This window comes from Bubalus bubalis, chromosome 5 (genome assembly GCF_019923935.1).
Source record: "Bubalus bubalis isolate 160015118507 breed Murrah chromosome 5, NDDB_SH_1, whole genome shotgun sequence".
In the NCBI taxonomy this organism is placed as follows: Eukaryota; Metazoa; Chordata; class Mammalia; order Artiodactyla; family Bovidae; genus Bubalus; species Bubalus bubalis.
The window spans coordinates 61,854,355-61,878,648 of record NC_059161.1 but is presented as its reverse complement, the minus strand read 5'-3'; the positions used below and the strand labels follow the sequence as shown (position 1 = coordinate 61,878,648).

General features: G+C 40.0%; 1 protein-coding gene across 1 annotated transcript in view; it reads right to left on the bottom strand.

Annotated features, from left to right (window-relative positions):
• Positions 1-24,294, bottom strand: part of USH2A (usherin) — a 940,802-nt gene that overhangs the window by 491,009 nt on the left and 425,499 nt on the right. Inside the window, exons 30-32 of the mRNA XM_044943197.2 lie at positions 18,823-19,026; positions 18,615-18,695; positions 15,630-15,824 (exon numbers count right to left, since the gene is read on the bottom strand). Of these exons, the coding sequence (XP_044799132.2) occupies positions 15,630-15,824; positions 18,615-18,695; positions 18,823-19,026 (480 nt within the window). The remainder of the gene's footprint in view (positions 1-15,629; positions 15,825-18,614; positions 18,696-18,822; positions 19,027-24,294) is intronic.

The window sequence follows — 24,294 nt, the reverse complement described above, 5'->3', positions numbered from 1 at the left end:
ATGCGGTCTCTATATTCTGTTTCTCAGTATGGAGAGTTTATCAGGATGGATTAAAGTTGATGATTATAAAAACTTCTGCTATTACTAAAGAATAATCTTTCCAAGATTAGTCAAGGTAGCCTTTCTTAAACATATCCCTACAGACCAAAGTGATTGGCCAAATGGCATTCCTTTAAGTGTCAGAATCATCCTTAGATTATATACTCCCCAGAAAAAAAAAAAGCAGTACTGCTGCAACAAAGTATCATCATCAAAAGATACTTATATTACTGAGCCATATAAAGAATGAAAAAATGCCATTTGTAGTGATATGGGCAGACCTAGAGTCTGCCATACTGAGTGAAAGTAAGTCAGAGAGAGAAAGACACATATCATATAATATCACTTATATATGAGATTTTTAAATATGGTACAAATGAACTTATTTAAAAAGCAGAAATAGAGTCACAGATGTAGAAAACAAACTCTACTTAATACTAGTAATGACCTACATGGGAAAAGAATCTAAAAATGAGTGAATATACGTGTATGCACCTGATTCACTTGGCTGTACAGCAGAAACTAACACAACATTGTAAATCAACTACACACCAATAAAAATTAGTTAAAATGCACACATACACACATACAAGGGTATTTATCAACTCTCCTTCTATATGCCTCTAGGAAAAGTGCTACAGAACACAACTGATCTTTACAAAGTTTCTAATCTAAGAAAATATTAGAACTAGAAGAACTCTAATGATAACAATAATACATAGATTAAGTACATAAAGCAGAATGCTTGCACACATGCCAAGTGGGCAAGGACATTTATAAAATTCAGATCCAGACCTCCCAGTCCAAAATGATAGGAGATCTATAAGCTTCCCTGGTGGCTCAGTCAATAAAGAATCTGCCTGTAATGTGGGAGACCTGGGTTAGATCCCTGGGTTGGGAAGATCCCCTGGAAGAGGGTATGGCAACCCACTCCAATACTCTTGCCTGGAGAATCCCCATGGACAGAGGAGCTTGGTGGGCTATGGTCCATGGGGTCACAAATAGTTGGACATGACTGAGAAATTAAGCACGCTATATTTAGTTAAAGACAAAGAGACGACAAGAAAATCATTGAAAATACATTTCAGTATTATATTTAAAAGAATATTGAAAAACATTTACAGTGATATGTTTATAAAGGAATCCTAGAGAGAAAAATATGACATATATTCTACGTCCACAGAAAACCCAGTAAGATAAAGTGGGATAGTCTCCTTGATGACACTTAGGGGGTTAAAAATAAAGAAGTATATCCTGACAATGACAACTTAAGACTGGTTTGGATATGAACCTCTGTCTCCAGCAGACATCACAGAGGAGTCTTTTTTTTCCCTTTGAATCTTAGACTGTTTCTACCTGGAGGCAGTTCAGATGACCTCTCAGATTCTTTTCCAGCCACAAAACTCTGTGAAATCAAAAATGGTCCCAACCATGTCAGGAAACCTGCCAGTCTCTTTTGATAATGGAAGAGGGTGAGCTGACAAAACATTCCATAAGCATATAGGAAGCATTATTGATGTCTTAAAAGTGTTAGGATCCCATGAAACACAGGAGTCTTGGTATCTGGATTAAAACCATTGGCACCAGCAGGGCCAGGACTCTCAGCGCTAAGCGATAATGCATTTTGCATTAATGCTTAACATTGAGAAATCCTGACGGGCCACACCAAGGGAGTTTGAAGTTAAGTAAGTATATTCCCTTTGAATGACAGTCCTGTGGACCCCAGCGGGTGCAGGAAGCCCTGGCTGAAAGAGCAGGGGCAGGAACTTGATATAAGTAGAGACAGCGCATCACAGGAGGGAATTTAAGACCCTAGTGCGCATGGTTCCAGACTCTGTGTTCTGAGGATTTCCACCTAGCAGAGCAGAAAAACCTTCTCCTGGAGAACAATTTAGAAGCCCCTTGCAATGATTTGGGGGAACTTCGTGAATGCAGAGGGTGTGTCTTTTTACTTTCCTTGTCCTCTTTTCTAGCAGTTATTGCAATGTTTTACCAAAGGTGGACCCTTGATGTTTGACAAAAAAATCAAGACATTTCATCTTCTCAGCTCAAAGCTGTCTCCTTTACTATAAGAGATGCCCACTCCCATCCTACCCTTTCCCAGGTGCCCGCAAAGGAACAGACGCTGTTTCTTTTGACTCATCCGTTATATTTCCGACACTTTGTTTCCTGTGCTCAAACCTCAAGTTTCTAAGGAGCTGACAAGAAATATTCAAAACTGAAGGCAGCCTGACTAAGAGAAAATCACTGTGGAGCTGACACCAGCTGGACAAGCTTTTGTGCCTCTAATAAAACTCTGTATGCTGAGAAGCAGGAAAACAGCAGAGGAGTCGGCTTTGACGTTGAGATTTTATGATTAACTCCTCTGACTCGATGCAGACAAGTATAAATGCTCGGCCTGGAATCCAAGCCTGAGATATAAAGCAAAATGGCATCCTTTTCAAAGCCCATCACAGTTTGGAGAAGAAAAGAGACTCTGTTTCTGTTTACATCCCGGAGCTGACACCCCCTTACCAGCCCCCCTCAGCTGCCAACCTAGGTGTTTGGCCTGTATCCACTGTACTCTGTTCCCCTTCATTATGTTAATCTGTGGGCGGAAAGATTTCTGTCATCTTCGAATCGCTTGTGCAGCAATGGTAAACACCTTGGCCTGTCTGTAATTGGACAGGTGTCTGCACTGATGTCACCCAGCTTTTAATTCAATTAAAGAACTGGCTGCTCTGTTCTCATTACCCACTCATTTCCGTTGCACTCTGAGTGTGGCGGCGAAATGTGCACACAGCCGTCAATACCCAGAGTCCAAAGTCTGTGGTCCCCAGGCAAAGATCATGCAGAATATTTCAAACGGACTCCAACAATCCAAGCACATTTTTCCTGTTAGCAAAGGCATTTGGAATAAGATGGAGAATTGGTTTTCTTTCTTTACCTTTAAAGTCTCTATTGTCTAAACGGTGTCTTCTACCTACTGGCCAAGTAATTAGGAGCCGTCTAGCAATAAGAAAAGCCATTTCTAGCTTTCCCTCCCCGGGGCTCTCCTCCATCTCAAGAGAACTCATCAGAGTACAATGCTCTTATTTATTTGCTGGCATTTCACATTTGGATCAAGAAGGTGAGGGTGGGGAAGAGCGAGGCATTTATTAAGAGGGCCATCTGGTAAGGGACCCCACACAGGCAGAGTTGAGACTGCTACCCAGGGACACAGTAGAAGAACCCATTTTTAAAAGAAAGCCAGCCAGGGGAAGGGAAGTAGCAGAGAAGGGGACTTTTCTGGCTCGAGATTTTGCTATAGTGCTGAGAAATCCTAATATTTTTAAGTGTCTTACACTCCAAAATTAGTTTTGAGCTGCCAACCAAACCAGTGGATGGATGAAAGAGAGTAAATTAATCCAACATGCCATGCTTTTTGCCCACTTAAAGGAACCTCTGAAAATAAAGTTCTAACACAGACATTGTGACACAATGACCCTATGAAGCTGAACATTTGTTAAATTTGTTAAATACGGATGAAAATTTAATGGTCTAACGGAGATCTGGAAACACACACAGGATGCTTTTCTTTTGGTAGGAAATTGACATTTGTTGTTTTGTTTAGGACAATATTTTAAATAAAAATAAGGATCTCTAAGATTTATAAAATTAAAGTTAATTTTTATTTTATCCAAAAGGTGGTGGAGTGAATGCGTTTACCCCAAACCTAATGGAACTCTTTGGAAATTCTAAAACTAACATTTCATATTTAATTTCCTGCAAATGGATTTTCTGACTCTGTTTAAAACTTCTAGTAGGGAGCACCTTGGATCAAAGACTAAACACTTTGGTCTTACAAACAGGGAAAACAATTTCTTTATTCTTATATTTTTTAAAATAAAATATAGGGTTTAACCTCAGTCTTCAGGAATGATTGAAACAGTGATTTTAACTGATCTCAAAGCATTATCCCATTAAGATTCTCTCAATTGGCTTACATCTAACCTCACATTTTTTAATCAATGCCTTTATATTAAGAACTGCAGAGTCTCTGTCTTTTCCTTTCTAATTCTTCAATTGGTTTGAAGTTACCCATTCATCTTAACTCTTTGTCTAACATAAAGGACTGACACTGACATCATTAGAACTCTCCAAGAAAATATCAGACTTGACTAAGCAGGGAGGCAGGCAAGGAGACAGAGGAAAAGGAATAAATGAGAAAGGAAAGTCGTCCCTTACTGATCAGTGTCCTAGGTCCCCTGGTAAAAGCCTCTGATAGGATAAGCCCATTGCACAGAGCGGGCTGTACAGAGCAGCTGCTGTTGGGCAGAGTATAAAGCTCACTTAGGTCCAGCAGCAGATTCAAGGTCAGAGGCTATGTCTTCTGACACCAAGATCATTATTCTTCCCCTCCCAGTTCTGCAAGAAGGCATGTTGAAGATATGTTACTAAAAATAATAGCATACAGTATAGTAAGAATTTGATTTAAATATACCTTAAATGTGTCAATAGGTTCAAAGTTATTATTAAAACATGCTGTGTATGAACAGAAAGTAGAATGCTTATCCCTCCAAGTGAGCAAGTGTATATGCCTATAATCCTTAAAAAAACACAACTGATTCATAAGAAACTCTATTATCAGTGTGTATACATTTGTGTGTTATTTGTGTATAATATTATATACACACACATATATATAAAGTTTGTAATTAATCCCAAATACAATACAAATATAAAATGGTCATAAAAGTTAGAAAACAAAAAACTTGTTCCTTTATCAAATATGATCAGTAACCTTGAGGATTATATCCAACACTATACTATGGCCAGGCTGGATGAAAGGCCGGGCTGGATGAAGCACAAGCTGGAATCAAGATTGCTAGGAGAAATATCAATAATCTCAGATATGCAGATGACACCATCCTTACGGCAGAAGGCAAGGAAGAACTAAAGAGCCTCTTGATGAAAGTGAAAGAGGAGAGTGAAACAGTTGGCTTAAAACTCAACATTCAGAAAACTAACATTATGGCATCTAGTCCCATCACTTCATGACAAATAGATGGGGAAACAATGGAAACAGAGACTTTATTTTTGGGAGCTCCAAAATCACTGCAGATGGTGACTGCAGCCATGAAATTAAAAGATGCTTGCTCTTTGGAAGGAAAGTTACGACCGATCTAGATAGTATATTAAAAAGCAGAGACATTACTTTGCCAACAAAGGTCTGTCTTGCCAAAGCTATGGTTTTTCTAGTAGTCATGTATGGATGTGAGAGTTGGACTATAAAGAAAGCTGAGTGCCGAAGAATTGATGTTTTTGAACTGTGGTGTGGAGAAGACTCTTGAGATTCCCTTGGACTGCAAGGAGATCCAACCAGTCTATCCTAAAGGAAATCAGTCCTAAATATTCATTGGAAGGACTAATGCTGAAGCAGAAACTCCAGTATTTTGGCCACCTGATGCAAAGAAATGATTCATTTGAAAAGACCCTGATGCTGGGAAAGATGGAAGGCAGGAGAAGAAGGGAACGACAGAGGATGAGATGGTTGGATGGTACCACTGACTCGAAGGACATGAGCTGAGTAAGCTCCAGGAGTTGTGATGGACAGGGAAGCCTGGTGTACCGCAGTCCATGGGGTCGCATTGGATATGACTGAGTGACTGAACTGAGCTGATACTATGGCCCACATCCACAGTTGATTACCACTCTATAGCAAAACTGATGTATTACCATCATTTTTAACCATTGTACAGCATGTCATCAAAAAAATCCAAATCTGCACTGCAAGTTCTTACTGCATAAAATAAAATGAATAACTTGTAGAGAGCCCCATCTGAAGCTTTCACAATGTACCAGGAGTTCAGGCACATTATATATTCAGGAGAGTTAGAGAAAGCTATTAACTCATCAACACTGCATTACCTGATGAAATTCTTCTACATTAGCTAAGCAGGAACATGACATCATTTCTATTTTTACTATTTATGTCATAAGCCATATTTTTGTTCTGTGAAATGCTTTCAGACCAATTTCCTTTAAGATTTACATTTAAAGAAATAGTTTATAATAAACTATAAATATGAAATATTAATTTATAGAGTACTATAAAAATGACCAAGACTTCCTCAAAATGCATATTTTAATGTGTGCTCAGTCATGTCTGACTCTTTGCGACTCCATGGACCATAGCCCACCAGGCTCCTCTGTCCATGGAACTTTTCAGGTAAGAATACTGCAGTGAGTTGCAATTTCCTACTCCAGAGGATCTTTCTGAGCCAGAGACTGAGCCTCAGTCTCTTGTGTGTCTCCTGCATCGGCAGGCTGCTTCTTTACCACTGTACCACCTGGAAAGCCCCCATACTACATTTGATCTTAGCTGAAAGGCTGAGAAGTGATCCATCTATTAACAATATCATCAAAATGAATTTTTCAAATTTACCTTTGATGTTTGCCTATTGTGGCAGAGACCACTAAATGCCCTCTCATTACATACTCTCTTTTTCCCCTAGTAAAATAAAAAGACCTTTTTTAGTTGGGTAAATGGCCACTTTGAATAAGGAAATTTCCCAGCAATCTGTGTAGCTAGATATAGCCATGTGGCTAAGTTCTAATCATAGAATGTAATCAAAGGTAGAGGAATAATCTCTGAAATATATCATTAAGGTAAATGTGTACATCCTCATTCAATGATTCCTCCTTTCTGCTGGATAGAAATCAGACTGGATGGCTGATGCTCTAACAGCCATTTTGGACCTTGAGGCAAAAGTCCTGTCTAGCAAAAAGATGAAGAGGGTGGGTCCCTATAACTGCTAATATCATTCCCTACATTGACTGTGAACATCTATCACCAGAGAGACAAAACTGAATTTTGTTGCAGTCACTGTTATTTTGGGTTCTCTGTCTCTCAAGAAAAATTAACTAAAAATGAAAAACTTATCTCTACTGATTTTCCCCCATAAAACACTCATTTTTAAGGGAGTGTTAAGTATGAGTGTTTAACACTCATATTTAAAAACATTGTACTTTAGAGAATTATTGTATTTTATTGTACTTTATTGTACTAATATTGTACTTTAGAGAAAGTATTGCTCGTATATACATTTTACCATTAATTTTAAAAATCAGGGGAAAAAAAGCAGATGCTAACAGTAGGATCTAGCACTAACCTGGAACAGAGTAGATAATGCTTTTGTTTTTAATAAATGAATAGTTTCTGCTCTGTGTCATTATCAGATCTGCGGCAGTACTGACTTCAATTATTTTTAATTGCAAATATATATCCCTTGAGCTCCATTATGAGGTATAAGTTTTGGAACTAATTCTGGATTCTATTCATCCTACCAATATTTTCCCCTCTTGGGAATATATTAAGTTCTGAATACATATTTAACTTGTGGTAGTTCTGCATCTTATTTCATAAAATTAGAGAACTATCACACTGCTGAGACAGAACCAGTAGTTGAAACTTCATCTCAGCATGATAAAACAACTGTAACATTATGTTAACTACAGGGTTAGTAACAAAACCCTGCATTTGTTCCTTTATCTATTCCTTCATTCCTTCAATAAAAATGCATTGATTGTCTGCTTTCAGCAAGTTACTAAACAAGACTTAAAATAAATATAAAACAAGATACTTGTCTTCTGGGAGTTAATGAAAAAATAGAATGGATGAACAAAGAGCAGCCATATGCAGTTTTAACAACTGTGAGGTAAGATTTCTCAGTTGAGTAAAAAAAAAATTGCATGGCATTGAAGTTTTTATTACAGTTATTTCTCTGTGGGCTCCTCAGGTATGATAATTTTATATATAATATATACTTGTATGTCAGAGAAGGCAATGGCACCCCACTCCAGTACTCTTGCTTGGAAAATCACATGGACGGTGGAGCCTGGTAGGCTGCAGTCCATGGGGTCGCTAGGAGTTGGACACAACTGAGTGACTTCACTTTATTTTTTCACTTTCATGCATTGGAGAAGGAAATGGCAACCCACTCTAGTGTTCTTGCCTGGAGAATCCCAGGGACGGGGGAGCCTGGTGGCTGCCGTCTATGGGGTTGCACAGAGTCGTACATGACTGAAGTGACTTAGCAGCAGTAGCAGCATACATGTATATGTGCATAAACATACACATAAAGAGCAGCATCTTAACTTATGGACGGGCTAATGGTTGGGGTTAAGTTCCAAAGTTGGACAGAAGGCAACATTACTCATAATTTAAAGTCCCTTTGACAACTCCTTGCACGCTAAGTTGTTTTAGTCAGGTCCAGCTCTTTGCAATCCCATGGACTGTTGCCTGCCAGGCTCCTCTGTCCATGGGATTCTTCAGGCAAGAATACTGGAGTGGGTCGCCATGCCTTCCTCCAGGGGATCTTCTTGAGCCAGGAATCAAACGTGTGTCTCCTACATCTCCTGCATTGGCAGGGGGGTTCTTTACCACTAGAGCCACCTGGGAAGCCCTTGGCCCATAAAGTACAGTGCATTTGATTTTGTGTATGCCTCTAACTTCTCATGAATCGGTAATTCTCAATGCTCTTAGTTCTTCATTCCTTTTGTAGGCACCCCAGCAAAGAGTTTCCCTTTTAGTCAATAGATGCTGCTACTGCTGCTGCTAAGCCGCTTCAGTCGTGTCCGACTCTGTGCAACCCCATAGACGGCAGCCCACCAGGCTCCCCCCCTGGGATTCTCTAAGCAAGAACACTGGAGTGGGTTGCCATTTCCTTCTCCAATGCATGAAAGTGAAAAGTGAAAGAGAAGTCGTGTCTGACTCTTAGTGACCCCATGAATTGCAGCCCACCAGGCTCCTCCGTCCATGGGATTTTCCAGGCAAGAGTACTGGAGTGGGGTGCCATTGCCTTCTCCGAGTCAATAGTTGGGAAACCCTAAAACTATTCACATATACTTCTGACAGGTATTAACAGTTTCAGGATTTGATAGCATCTTTTGCCTGTAAGATTATTCTTTAAAGTTTTTTCACTCTTTTTCATGCTTTCCCCACTTCCAAGGTATGTAGTTAAATGTGTATAATTGAAATACACAGATGAGACTTCACTACAAGATTTCAATTCTGTTTCACAAGTTGAATTGCCCTGGTCTCTTTCTTCTTTAGCCCTTACAGGAATTTGGCATTTAGAATATAAATAGTGGACCCTCTGCCTTTCTAATGGGCATCATGGTGGGGGGATGAGAGAGTTGGGATTGTTAGAAATGTAGTAGCTCTCACCACAGTCTCAGACCTACTGAATCAAAATCTGAAGTTTACCAAGATTCTAAATAATTCTCACTTCCTTTTCACTAGCAAGTTTCAGAAGCACTGCCCTTAATGGTCAGAGGCCCTACTTACACTACTTCTATTTATTCACCTGCCTGAGCATCATTCTGCCCACATGTAGTTGGGACAAGTGGCAGGGACAAACAAAGCAGGGACAAATTCAAGCCCAGCAGGTGAAACTGATCCCAGCTCACCTGCTCTTCCTTTCACTCCAGTGGTTTTTTAATGTGTGGTTCATAAACCTCTGCAAGAGGACCAACTGTAACACTTGGTAAAAGGCAGATTTCTCAATCCTAGCCCAAATACACAGAATCCTGTGCATGGAGCCCAAGAATCTATATTTCATAAACCATCCAGTAACACCTTACGATCAATAGAGTTGAGACTCACTAATTGTTACTACTAGCTGTGGAAGAGACAGAGAAATGAGAGATTTTACAATATGGAAACCACTTTTTTTTCAGGTACAAGACTAATGTCTACTGTATATGAGGACCGAACCAGTTTTCAGAGCAAGAGTGATATTATCAACTGCATTATAAATTAAAAAGACTTTTTTTTCCTTTGTGATATACATTTATTTAAGTCATCTGAAAGATTATTATTATTGGCTTATCAGCTATACTACAATAAATAATAAATTTGATTATTATCTGAAGAAGGAATTCAACTCTTTTAGAGTTTAGCTCAATGTAATACAACAATAAAACTGAGAAAATATCTTCTGTGTATCAATTATTTTCCTAGCACTGTGCCAGGTGCTGTGCTAATTACGACAATAATTAAGTTTACATTTAAACATCTTAAGGAAATAAAGAAAAAAACAGTATATGAGCAGATTCTTGAATCTACGCCTTCTTGACAGAATTTCAAATCAGATTGGGAAGGGTCTTTCTGAGCAGTCCTGGGTTTGAAAGGAAATGCCAGGACTGTCTCTCTGGGCAGTAGCTTCGCATGTTAACAGGGCTGGGGGGAAAAATCAGCAAGAGCTCCGCAGAGTTAATTGGAGCCCTTTGCAACTAGTCCAAAGATGCACTGGACTGATAACTGCAGGGCTTTCTACCCCGAGGCTCCAGCTGAGAAAATGAACTTTCAAGAACTCTGTGCTCTGAACCCTGGCCTTTGGAGGGCACAGAATCTAGACTCTGTGGCCCAAAGGGGCCCATTTGCACCTGAGTGGGGCTGTTAACCCTTGGACCCTCCACACTACTGGGATTTATCTCATTTAATCCTCTGGTAGCCAAACTCATGAATGGTAAATATCCTGTCTCATGCTTCTATTCTTCCAGCTGTCTTAGCTAATATTTTTTTTTTCTTTTGCCTTCCACATTTTGTTACTCCGACCATAATTTCCTATTTCTTCCCAAGAATCATTTCATTTAATTTTTGTTGTCCTGTGATTTTCCTTTGCTAATTTTATTACTTTCTTTTAATGGTTCATCATTTTTATTCAGTCATTTCTCTTTTTTTCATCCTATATTTGCAAGTTGCTGTTGGGATGTGGAAGTCCTCATAAGAATTTCTGGTTAAATCTGAGACTTGATCACTGGTGTCAAACACCTTGAACCGTGTTTCCAGTGCTGGCTGTAGAACTGAATTACCTGCTGACACTTTAAAAATACCGATGTCCAGGCTATATTCGAAACCAAATAATCAGATTCTTCCAGGTGAGACACAGGCATTTGTATTTTTTAAGGCCAGCCAGGGGGATCTGTGTGTACCCTTGGTTGAGAACTTCCACCTCATTTTGTTGTTCAGTCACTCAGTCATGTCCAGCTCTTTGTAACCCCATGGACTGCAGCATGAGAGGGTTCCCTGTCCTTCACCATCTCCCGCAGTTTGCTCAAACTCATGTCCATTGAATTGGTGATGCTATCCAACCATCTCATCCTCTGTCATACCCTTCTCTTCCTGCTTTCAATCTTTCCCAGATTTGGGGTCCATTCAAATGAGTCAATTCTTTGCATCAGGTGGCCAAAGTATTGGAGCTTCAGCATCAGTCCTTCCAATGAATATTCAGGGTTGATTTCCTTTAAGATTGGCTGGTTTGATCTCCTTGCAATCCAAGGGACTCTAGAGAGTCTTCTCCAACACCAAAGTTTGAAAGCATCAATTCTTCAGTGCCCAGCCTTCTTTATGGTCCAACTCTCACATCCATACATGACTACTGGAAAAACCACAGCTTTGACTATATGGATCTTTGTTGGCAAAGTAAAGTCTCTGCTTTTTAATATGCTGTCTAGGTTTGTCACAGCTTTTCTTCCAAGAAGCAAGGGTCTTTTAATTTCATGGCTGCAATCACCATCCACAGTGATTTTGGAGCCCAGAAATAAAATCTCTCACTGTTTCCATTGTTTCCCTATCTATTTGTATTGAGTTGATGGGACCAAATGCTATGACCGTAGTTTTTTGAATGTTGAGTTTTAAGCCAACTTTTCACTCTCCTCTTTCATCTTCATCAAGAGCCTCTTTTGCTTCTCTTCACTTTATGCTATAAGGGTGGTATCATCTGCATATTCAAGGTTAATGATATTTCTCTGACAATCTTGATTCCAGCTTGTGCATCATCCTGTCCAGCATTTCGCATGATGTACTCTACATAAAATTTAAAGATTCTCCAAGCAAGAATACTGGAGTGGATTGTCATTTCCTTCTCCAGGGGATCTTCCAGACCCAGGGATCGAACCCAGGTGTCCTGCATTGCAGGCAGGCACTTTAACCTCTGAGCCATAGAACTTGCCAACTAGGATATAAAGTGAAATATACAATCTTGCATTCTGCTTGCTGGTGGGAGTATGATTTATATAGTCTTTTTGGCACATATTTGACAACCTAAAAATATAACTATATCTTTGTTAAGAAATTACCGTATGTTAAGAATTGTGCTAGATGCTTTCAAAACTTCTGAGGGCTAACATTTTACAGTGTTGCAGTGTGTCAAGGGCTGCCCTGTGTGCTTTACATACACAGGGACCCCCTTAATCCTCACAGCTGTCCTGTGAGGTGGGCAGCTATTTCATTACCCACAGGGAATCCGAAGCACAGACACGTTAATTAATGTGTCTAAGTTTACACAGAAAACTAAGTTTACACTGAAAAGAGAGCTGAAATACCATATCACTTAATATATTTAATATTTCTGAGGTTAATATTATTCTCCCACTTCATAGGTTAAGACACTATAAAGAGATCCAGGAGAATACACAATTTCCCCAATGTTACAGGGAGGGTAAGCAGCAAAGATTTGTATCAATGTCTGCTTGAGCCAGCTTCCCAGGTGGCTCAGATGCTAAAGAACCTGCCTGCAATGCAGGAGACCCGGGTTCAAATCCTGGATTGGGAAGATCCCTGGAGAAGGGAATGGCAACCCACTCCAGTATTATTCTTGCCTAGAGAATTCCATGGACAGAGGAGCCTGGCAAGCTACAGTCCATGGAGTTACAAAGAGCTGGACATGACTGAGCGACTAACACATACACTGCTTGACCTCAGAATCCAAGACTGAATACTGCTTTAAGAAACTTTGATCTAGTTGTTCCATTTCAAGGGATTTAACCTACCATCAATGTCGGTCATTTCTCCAAAGATTTGTATGCAGACTTTTAAAAATCCTATTACTTATAACAGCAAAATTTGGAAATCCAGAAAATAAGAGGAGACTGAGACAAAATGAGATTGGGAGAGAGGCTGTGGAAAGCAGCTGCAGAATTTTAAAGAGAGGAGCATGATGTCTGGTCGCTTGGTGGGATGGAATCATGGTGGTTGTGGGGTGGAGGTGTCATGAGAAAGGAGAGCATTGTAGTTGTCCAGGTAAGATATTGGAATGGTTTGTCTTGGAGAGTAGACAAGGGGAGACATAGATGAGTTTAACACCTAGTTTAGAAAATGGAATCAATAAACATGGATATATGATGTATGAACAGGATGTAAACATCTTGAAAATTCTCAAGCTTCATTAACTGGGGGGGCTGGAGATGTCATTTATTGATATTGGAAATGGATGAGGAACAGAAATTCAGTTTTGGAGATGGTAAATTTAGAAATAATGAGACATCTACTTGAAATGTCAGTTTTTTCAAATGCCTGCTGGATACACACATTTGGAAGTCTGGGTAGGATGTGCATTTAGGAGTCAATAGTGTCTGTAGGGTATTGGATGCTTTGTGAGTCTATGAGTTTCCTGGAGCAAGACTGTGGAAAAAAATTTAAAAAGAGAGAGAAAAGGTCCCAGGTCTAAACCCTGAGGTCTTTTAAAAGGCAGAGTTGAGCTTCTGAGGGAGTGGGCAAAGACACTGAGGAAAGGGGACCCAGAAGCAGAACAATCAGAAAAGTGATGAAATATTTCAAGAGATGGCAAGAAATCCACAGTGCAGAATGCTATCAAGCAGAGGAGACCAGGATTGTAGTGTTCTGTGGATATTTAAAATGGAAGTTTTTGGAGTCCTCAATAAGGCAAGTAAGTAGAAGCCAGACCTAGTGAAGAAATGGGGACAACGCCACAGATGCCTTAGGAAGAGGAGAGAAACAGTGATAGCTGGAAGGGACTTTAGATAAAAGGAAGATTTTTATCATTGGTTTGGGTTTGTTTGTGTTTAACAATGGGTATTGATAGATGGCGTTTGAATGATCCTGGGCAGAACTCAAATGGGCAGTGGCTCTAACTTTGGCATCACCAGCATCATGAGAGCAGGGCTTGGTAAAACAGGACTGCTGAGCTCTGCTTCACAGCTTCTGCTTCAGCACGTGGGGGTGAGCTGGAGAATCAGCATGAATAAGAAGGTCTCAGGGGAGGCTGTTGATCCAAGTCCTAGGACCACACTTGGTAAACGACTCCAGGAGACAGAGGTTAAAATATAAGTAAGAGGAAGAGAGACCACCAGTAATAGCTCTGAAAAAGCAGGAAAACTTGGGGTCCATAGGACTTTTGAAGATTTTATTTTTAATAGCATAAGGGAAGCTCTGTAAAAACAGGAAGGGAAATGGAGAGAAATGTGAAAAAAAAAATGAAAATAATATTATATGCCAAAGATGTTTTTAAATGTTTTAACATCCATTAATTCACTAATCCAATAATAACAGTGCTATTGGTCAGAAAAATGCAATTAATGTATATATTTCATAGGAAGAGAGTGACAGAAATTCTTTATGATAGATTTTTGCTTTTTTTGGTGTCTAAGAAAATCTCATATATAAGGCTATCAGCTGAGTGGGATAAAGAAGACAGGTTAACACCTAGATAGTTTGGAAAAATATAAAATATTTAACGAGGAGAATGGGAGAAGGAGCTTATTATAGAAACACAGTAGGATTGGTGTCATTACTGAGTGTCCGACAGAAAATGGGAACTGAGACTTTTTCCAGCCCACTTAGCTGCAGTGTGCAGCCTGGGCAAAGGCCCAATCAGATTGGGTTTTTATCAGATGGGTAAATACAGGACAAAGGAAATGAAAGATCAACAATTTTTTTGTAACTGGTTGTCTATTTGGGCTGTAGGTTCTAAGGAATCTAAAACAAAGAAGTAAAGATTGATAGAGTTGACTGATGTGTTAGAAAAACAGTTAAGTCCACTTTGAAAATCCATCTAATTTGTCAAGTTCTGAAAGTATCTCTGACAGAGGAAAATTATTTTTCCCATTAAATTATGTTGACGCATTTTATTTTTGTTTTTGGCCAAAGGCTTAAATCTGGCTTTCCATTTCAATGGGCCTTAACATTTCATGATGCTGAAAACTGCTATCTTATGACATAAGCAGAAATTTGAGCATGGGACCTTGTGTGATGCTTGTGAGTCTATTTCACTCCCGCCAGTCTGCACACTGTCCATGCCTCACCCTGAGAAATTGATTCACTGATTTGCCAGTCAAACTGCTGGTGCTCTAATCTCCTGTACCTTGACATAATTAGGTTTAATAAACAATTTTACATTAAATAACGGTACTGTGAACTTGGGCTAGTCCCAACGAGTAAGCTTTTGCATGGTAAAATAGGTCACTGGCACCCTATGTATACATAAGATCTTGAAAGTTTCACATTTTAAGGGCGTATAAGCATCCTAGGTATAAGAATCTCATTAAGGGTGAGAGCCACTCGTGACCTAACCTTTTGGGGAATGGAGAAAGTACCAGCCTCATAATGAAACTATCCATGAAAGCCCATAAACATTTATAGAATTATTTTTCATCCTTCATGGATAGAGGTGTCCGTATAATTAGATGATTCTTGTTGTTTGTAACCAGGCAAAAATCTGAGAATTTTTCATATACTAGGGCAAAACGCTTGATGGATGTTTGTATTCAAAGTCAAAACAGAAAGAAAATTAATAAGACCTACTCCCTTGAGGAACCCGCTTTACCTGTGAAGGTGTTGGTATCGACAAGCTCAGAGCTGGCAGAGGGCATGCGGGGTGCACCGGGAGCATCCTCACTGTAGGCTCTCAGGATATACTTCTCAATTACACCTCTAGCCACAACAGGTTCATCCCAGGTCACCTCGATGCTATAGCCATTTATGCTGCGGACTCCTGAGGGAGTTGGCACACTTTGTGGAGCTGTGAAAGGATAAAAGAGAAAATAGGCAGAATGGCAGTTCTGAAAAGACTATTGCTCCTATTCTTCACTTTTAATGGCTGCAGTAAATCAGACTCAACCATTAGCATAAATACAATTTATTAGAGTTGTAACTTTTCAGCATTGATTTAATATGACTGCACATCTTGAGCCATTCAGTTTAAGCGATATTTCAAAACCATCAAAACTCCATCGACATCATGTTCTTTCAAGTCTAGACCAGGTTTCCCAAAAACATTTAATGTATCCAACATGTTTTAAACATCACTCATAAAGAAGGAGGTGGATGGTAGGCAGATAACAAGTTCAAACAATATAATGATGTACCCCTTTGAAGCAAGATAATTAGACTGTTATTATACATAGTGGTTTGACACTTTTATATCGTCCATGTATTAGCCAAAAAATATCACAAATGTGATCGTATTGTACTTGAAGGTCTGATCCCATTTGCCAAATTCAATTGTTTTTCCAATTAATTTTTAAAGAAGCAAAGTTCTAGCAGGTGGGATATACAGATACATTCCTAACTGCACTTAGAGGAAGGGGCAGGTAGAGAAGTTGATGCCCTTGAGATTCTGCAAAATCATTTTCAGAGACATTTTCTTCGGAGCATCACAAAGTAACCCAAAATGAAAAGTTTATAGAAACTACAAAACCTCACTTACAAGCTGAATCTTCTACTTTTAAAAATCCATAACCTTTAACTATTTATTAGATATGTCTATGGTTCTGGTCAGTAACAACTTCATCACAGCTGACTGCACTGAGGATGCTGAGAAAAAGCCCGAGGAACTCCATGGCAGGATGACGGATGACAGAGGGCTCTGACTGCTCCTGGACTCCTGAGCGCGGTCGATGGAGGATCACCCTGGTCTCTCCCCATCAAATAGCCTCCTCCTCTGACTTTACTCTTCAGGCCAATAAAACAGGACAGCCTCAAGGGAAGCATCATGAATGTAAGGAATGAGAGGAAGCACAGAGGTGGAGAACCACTGTCTGTGCAGGTGAAATTCCACAAGCAACTTTAGGAAACGCACAGACCACACAATCAAGTTCCAAGTGATGGGACAATGGGAGCGCTGCTGATTTTATTAGTTCTGAAATGTGGTACAGGGCAAAGTACTGTCCTGTCTAACAGATGGTGTTCTCATAAGGGACAGAGCAAAACTGACTCAAAAATAATTAAATAGTGCAATTATTCTCCAGCCCTTGGGAGCATGTAGCTGCTCGGTGTTGTGGTCAGATTGTAAATATGAATTTATGGCATAAGACTTTGTGGTCAGATCACTGCTATAAATTCAGAGCTCTATTTGCATACTTTCTTGGTGGTACTCAAAATGGGGGTTATGAAGCTATGTAAGCCATGCACTTTATGGACACCTATTTAGGTTGCTGAATTAGACTGAAAGCAGGCTTTATATTTATTAATAAAGTAGAGAAATGTGAAACAGGGGCAGAGAACACACCAGTCACAAATGAACATTTTACATTAGAGCTTTTTCCAAGATCTAAAATTGAAAAGGATTTAAGGGCTCATTCAGTTCATTGTCTTGCCTATAAATAGATGATGATTTAACTCATCCTGGAAAAGTGTCAAGTTGTCCTCTTCTGGAAACTCTATAGGCAGCAAACTTCAAAAATTCTTATCAGTATCCCATCTCAGTATTTAAGTATCTTTTAGATTAAAAAGATTCCTCAAAGGCCGTCTGCACTAGTAACCTGTTATTGATAATAAATATGAGAGGGTACTTGGTAAAACAAACAAAAACATCTTTAAACAAATCATGACTTGTTAAGGACAACTCTTCAAGAGTGTCAATCATACAGAGATGTATTTGTCTTTCTGACAAATGTTTTCTCTAAAATGGTAGAAGGCTACTGATTCACAAAACTTCTCATAATAAATGCCTATTTGTGATGGTATTATGTGAAAAGATGTTGTGGTCACTGTCAGAAGTACAAAGCACTAAAATATCAGTTATCTGAGATTAGATCCAATACAGTCTGTTTCCTAGTTGTTTCTCCATTCAACTCAAAGAAATGAGACCACTCAGCAATTTCTATCTTGGAAGAGGCATTCTAAGACCTTAACAGTAAGCATCATGGCAAACATCTGCCATTATATGATAAAAGACACATGCATGCAAGTTCAGTCATATCTAACTGTTTTGGAGACCCCATGGACTGTAGCCCACCAGGCCCCTCTGTCCGTGGAATTTTCCAGACAACCATACTGAAATGAGTTGCCATTTTCCTCTTCCAATGGATCTTCCTGATACAGGGATCAAACCTGCACCTCCTGTGTCTCCTGTATTGCAGGCAGATTCTTTTCCAACTGAGCCACTGCGGAAGCCCAATAAAAGACACATTTGCTTCCAACCACAGTGTGGGTTTCAAACAAGTTCCCCACCAAAGAGGCCAGAAGCTGCCTATCCTCACCTAAATGTAATCCTGACTTTAGCTTTTGGGGGACTAAGCAACTTGTAAAGATTTCTAGTTCTTCCATGAATTACAGTCGATATGGGCCTTTATCAAGACAACTTGAACTTACTTTCTTTTGCATCTGAAGACGAAAGACTCAGCCTGAACAAATCTTTATGAAATATTTGAAGAATCAAAAGTCCTGATCCACTAAGCATTTTCACCAACAACAGATGACTAGATCACAAACATGCTACTTGCTGCACGGGTGAGAGGCTTTGTTTTTCTTTACATGCACAATGTGTGCATTTGTGTGCGATACACATTTTAAGATAAACACTCTTTACCTGCTCCTGTTGTGCGGCCCCGGCTCCAATCGCTATGTACCGAACCTCCTTCATGTGAGGCTGTTACTCGATACAGGTATTCTTAAATGGAAATAAGAAGGAGGAAAGTTAACACAGGACTCATGGAGACTAGTGGTGGGCTGGCAGGGAGGGAAGAGGCGATGAGGAAGAGCCATGGAACACGGAATTTAGAGCATCTCTGCATTACCTGTGAACGGCTGGAGATGGCTCTCATAAGCAGTCTGCTCTTCTCCCCGGTACACCAGGATGGAGTCATTTCCCCTGCACTTAGCAGCACTGTCAGTTGACAAGCATCCATCCAGATTGACTCTGACAGCACCACTGGACACGGATGCCAAGTTAATGACAGCACCCCGTGCAAACTTCACATCCTTCATGCAACCACCGAAACCTAGCAAACAGTAAGGGATGAGTATCACACAAAGGGCTTGAGTCCTTAATTAGCCCTCATTTCTGTCCCCTGTAGTACTACATTTTGATGAAGTTGGGGAGGTGGTTTAGACACAATTTTCAACCTTTCAAGTCTTCTTTGGGAGATCCTTTCTGCTCATTTATGCTTGCTTTTTACCAGACTAAGCTGTTGCAGGAAATATTTATATTTATGTTATTTTGAAATATATATATATATATATATATAATAGCTGATCATTGCAATTCAGCTGAATTAGATTCAGCTGAAAAGTATGTATTATATCTTTTTAGGAGCAGTTTTTTTGCATTTTGTTTATTCCTATGAAATAATGTGTAGTTCAGTGGTGCTACATAATGTGTAGGCAATTACACATTATGGTGAGAGCGTTTTCACATGTTCCTCAATCCTAGAAAATGAAGTTACCTGTATGCATAAGTCCATGTCTGAGTGCCAAAAACTAATATGTAAATGAGCATGATTATTCAAGAAGCTCACTAAGGAAAAAAATACACTCTCAGGTCCCCCGTTGCTCCGTGGTAAAGAATCTGCCTGCAATGCAGGAAACATGGGTAGATGTAGCTTTGGTCCCAGGGTTGGAAAGATCCCCTGGAGGAGAAAATGGCAACCCACTCCAGTATTGTTGCCTGGGAAATCGCATGGACAGAGGAGCCTGGCGGGCTACAGTCCACAGGGTCACAAAGAGTTGGACTCAATTGAGCATGCGAGCATGAGGTTCTAATGCAGAACCGTAGGAGATGGTTAGATAAGATCACCAACTCAATGGACATGAGTTTGAGCCAACTCCTAGAGATAGTGAAGGACAAGGAAGCCTGATGGTCTGCAACCCATGGGGGTCGCAAAGAGTTAGACATGACTTACTGATTGAACAACAAGGAGAAAGAATGTAGTTCTAAAATACACTAAAATCATGAGTTATTGCAGTGAATTCCATAACAACCATTTCATAGTCACAGAACGAAGCCCCAGTTAAATCAGGACACTCGGGAGCTGTCACTGTGCTCCACCATTTTCACTGAGTTCCATAGTCTTGACGGTGCAAAATGATTACCAGTTTCAGGTTCACAGTCTCAGGACAGGAACCAAATTCAACTTTGGCAATAGCAACACAAGAAGCATCCTGGAAAGTGTACTTTACTCAGTTGACTTTAGCCATGCTGCATTCAGTTCTGGGAAGTTTAATAGAGAAGGTGGAGGTTTCGAGGGTTTGAAGTGTGCGCTGACTGTTCTCTTCTTACAGAACCATGGGGCATCACATCACCTGGGGAGCAGCTGTAGCTTTGAATGACTTGCTATTTTGTATAAACAGAGATCAATTCTGCAAGGTTTGGCAGCACTCCGCTCACAAAACTGCACACAATTGTCAAAGAAGGGACAAACTGAGTTTGAGATTGCTGGAACACAGTCTCTTTCGTGAACAAAACACTGTCAAGTCTGAATGGCCCCAAACAGATAATTAGTTCTTTTCAAGATTACAGCCCACCAGCAAGAAATGGAAATAAAACACAATGCAATGCTGAACAGTAAAGTAAGTTAATTCTAACAATGACCATATTGTTCTCTTCAGCATTTATATGGTGTGTTATTCTGTCTTCTAACACATTAAGTTGCAGCCTATTTCCTTTTAAATGCCTTTGCTATTATTCACATTCCTTTAGGCCTGACTGATCAATACTGCTAGTCTATCTTCAACACACAGTAGATACTCAGTAAGTTGGGTAAATTGAGTTGAAAGCAATGAAGCTCAATATAAAAGCATCTCCTTGAAAATTCAGAAGCTAAGAATTCTAATTTCTTTACAAGTAGTAATTTTCTGATGGCACAGAGCTGGGTCACCTAACTTCTCTAGTCCTCCAGTTTCCCTGCCAATAAAAGGATGAACAATTCACAGACAGCTTCGGCAAACATTAATGCACCCTTATAAGGAATGTCCCTTTATTGTTCAAGGGGTACAGAATCTCAGTTTCACAGAATGAAAAGACTGCTAGAGATGGATGGTGTTGATGGTTGCTCAAAAACATGAATGTACTAAATGCCTGAACTGGACACTTAAAAGTGATTAAGATGGTAAATGGTATGTTAGGTGTTACTGTTGTTTAGTTGCTAAGTCGTGTCCGATTCTTTATGACCCAATGGACTGTAGCCCACCAGTCTCCTCTGCCCATGGAATTTTCCAGGAAAGAATACTGGGTTGCCATTTCCTTCTGCAGGAGATCTTCCCAACCCAGGGATCAAACCCACATCTCCTATATTAGTAGTGGATTCTTTGAGTCACCTGGCAAGCCCCAATTGTATGTTAGGTATTTGTTGCTGTTCAGTCACTCAGCTGTGTCCAACTCTTTGCAACCCCATGGACTGCAGGATGCCAGGCTTCTCTGTCTATCACCATCCTCTGGAGCTTGCTCAAACTCATGTCTATTGAGCTGGTGATGCCATCCAACCATCTCATCCTCTGTCCTCTTCTCCTCCTGCCTTCAATCTTTCCCAGCATAAGGGTCTTCTCTAATGAGTCAGTTCTTCACATCAGGTGGCCAAAGTATTGGAATTTCAGATTTAGCATCAGTCCCTTCAATGAATACTCAGGATTGATTTTCTTTAGGATTGACTGGTTTGACCTCCTTGCAGTACAAGAGACTCTCAAGAGTCTTCTCCAACACCATAGTTCAAAAGCATCCATTCTTCGGCATTCAGACTTCTTTATGGTCTGACATCCATACACGACTACTGGAAAACCCCTTAACTATACAGACCTTTGTCAGCAAAGTAATGTTAGGTATAAAGTGAAAGTGAAGTCGCTCAGTCGTGTCCGACTCTTTGCAACCCTGTGGACTGTAGCCCACCAGGTTCCTCAGTCCATGGGATTCTCCAGGCAAGAATACTGGAGTGGGTTGCCATTTCCTTCTCCAGAGAATCTTCCCGACCCAGGGATCGAACCCAGATCTCTCGCATTGCAGGCAGACGCTTTAACCTCTGAGCCACCAGGGAAGCCCCAGTGTTGCTACTGCTGCTGCTAAGTCGCTTCAGTTGTGTCCAACTCTGTGCAACCCCAGAGACGGCAGCCCACCGTTAGGTATATTTAACTACAATTAAAATGTTAAAAAAAAAAAAAAACTTAAAGAAATATCTTAAACGTTAATACACAAGATACAATTTTAAATTTGGAAAAGACCACAGTCATAGGCTTCCTTCACTCTGGAGATAAAAAGGTGAAGAGAGTAGAGTGATGCTTCTATGTAGTAATTCTGCTTAGAAAGTGGGACTCTGCCCTCAGACCTTGGGGGTATAGCTACGTAGGCTATAGTGCAGGATCCTTGCTGTGCTATCCTTAGGGCAGTCAGAGGGTTTTGTCAAAGTTTGTACCATTCTTCCAACTCTGCACCATCAGAAACCCTCCCGCTGGAAATACTCCCTAGGGATCTCTGAAATATGAATGGGATGCAAGGATAAAAAGAGGGGAGAGGGGCTGTCTGTGGGAAGACTAGTGATGTCTCCTCGTCTTTTTTTCCCTGCCTTTATGAAAACTGAAAGTGACTCCCACACCTATCCTCCTCCCAGGTCTCTGAGTAACTGGAAGGTGGTCTAGAATCCTGGGTTGACAAACCTGAGAGACACAGTAGCCCTCTGGGGGAGGAGTCCAACCCTGGGGCTCTTGGGCCTGCATGATGGTGGGCTGTCAGCCCCGCCCTTAACCTCTCTGCTCAGATCTATGGACAGACCATAACCTGGGAGACCACATGCCATGGCCCACTCACTCCCAACCCAAGTGCCCATGGTCTACGGTGGTATATCTTCAGCACATTATGTTACCCAGTGTCTCAAGAACATAAAGGAAAATTAATCTGCCTTTAATTTAAAGGAAGACTGTGACAATAATGGATATTAAAAAAAAATAGCTCTAGTAGGACCACAAAATAGAGCCTTTGGAAAAGGTGTTAATGGAGAAGCATGTTGCTGTTGTTGTTTAGTTGCTAAGTCCTGTCTGACTCTTTGCGACCCCATGGACTGTAGCCCACCAGGCTATTTTGTCCATGGCATTTATCAGGCAAGAATATTGGAGTGGTTTGCCATTCCCTTCTCCAGGGGACCTTCCCGATCCAGGGATCAAACTTGGGTCTCCCGCATTGCAGGTGGATTCTTTACCACCGAACCAGCAGGAAAGCCCAGTGAAGAAACACAGAACCATTTTTATGATAGTGGACTGAAAAAAAATACAGTAAGTGAATAGGATTAGTTTTAGTTGCAATTTACTACATAAATGCAGCACCTTCATATTGTGAATGTTCTCCTGATCACTGTGTAAAACATGCTGCTACTTATATAAATCAGTACTATTCAAAGCATCTGAGTCAGAATCTTAGGAGACAAAGCCATTTAAATACCACTTAAACTGCATTTTAAAAAAACCTTTTCTGGGCAATTCCAGTGGATCTTGAATAATAATAATAGCTAATTTTATTGAGTTCTTACAAAGTTTTAGCTACTATACTTCAATATTTTATCAGTGGTTTGAGAACCACTGATATGGATGATACTGCAATGATAAAAATTTAGTATTATCCATAAATAAAATATCTTCCAGTATCACAGTCTTAGTCATAGAGTTAGTCCCCTTGGGTCTATGTTGATGCTTTAAAGTTTCATCATTATCATCTTAATAATTCCAATTTTAGCCAGCTTTCTAGGACATTCATAATAATGGGTTTTGGTGTACTTTGACAGTAAAATGCTCAGTATACAGAGGATTTTTCCTAGACGTAAATAGAATCGAGTAATTTTGTTCTCATAAAGAGTTTTCAAGCTCTTTCTAACCTCAGAAACCTGAAAACCCAAAGAAGCCCTTATATGAATGTAATATTTTTAGCTGCTGTTACATCTTAAGTGCCTTGAAAATGTCATTACTGTCTTATACCCCAGATATTCATTAACTCCCTACTAGTACCCTTCTAAAAGTCTCCTTAGAGCTTGCCATATATTTTCTATTCAAAGACATTTAAATCTTTATGTACTTACCAAATAGGCAAAGACTGCTTCATGGAAATTTTAACCATTCAGGGTGCACAGGTTTTGAAATATGTTGAGAACATTTTCTACACAGAAGCATACAAGCACACAAGCTGGAAGTTTCCGTGCTTTTCCCACTTCATAGAGAAAGGGACTTCAACCAGTGCCCATGAAAAAGAACACTTGACTATAATAAGGAAAGTGGGCTTTAACACCAGGCAGCCCAAG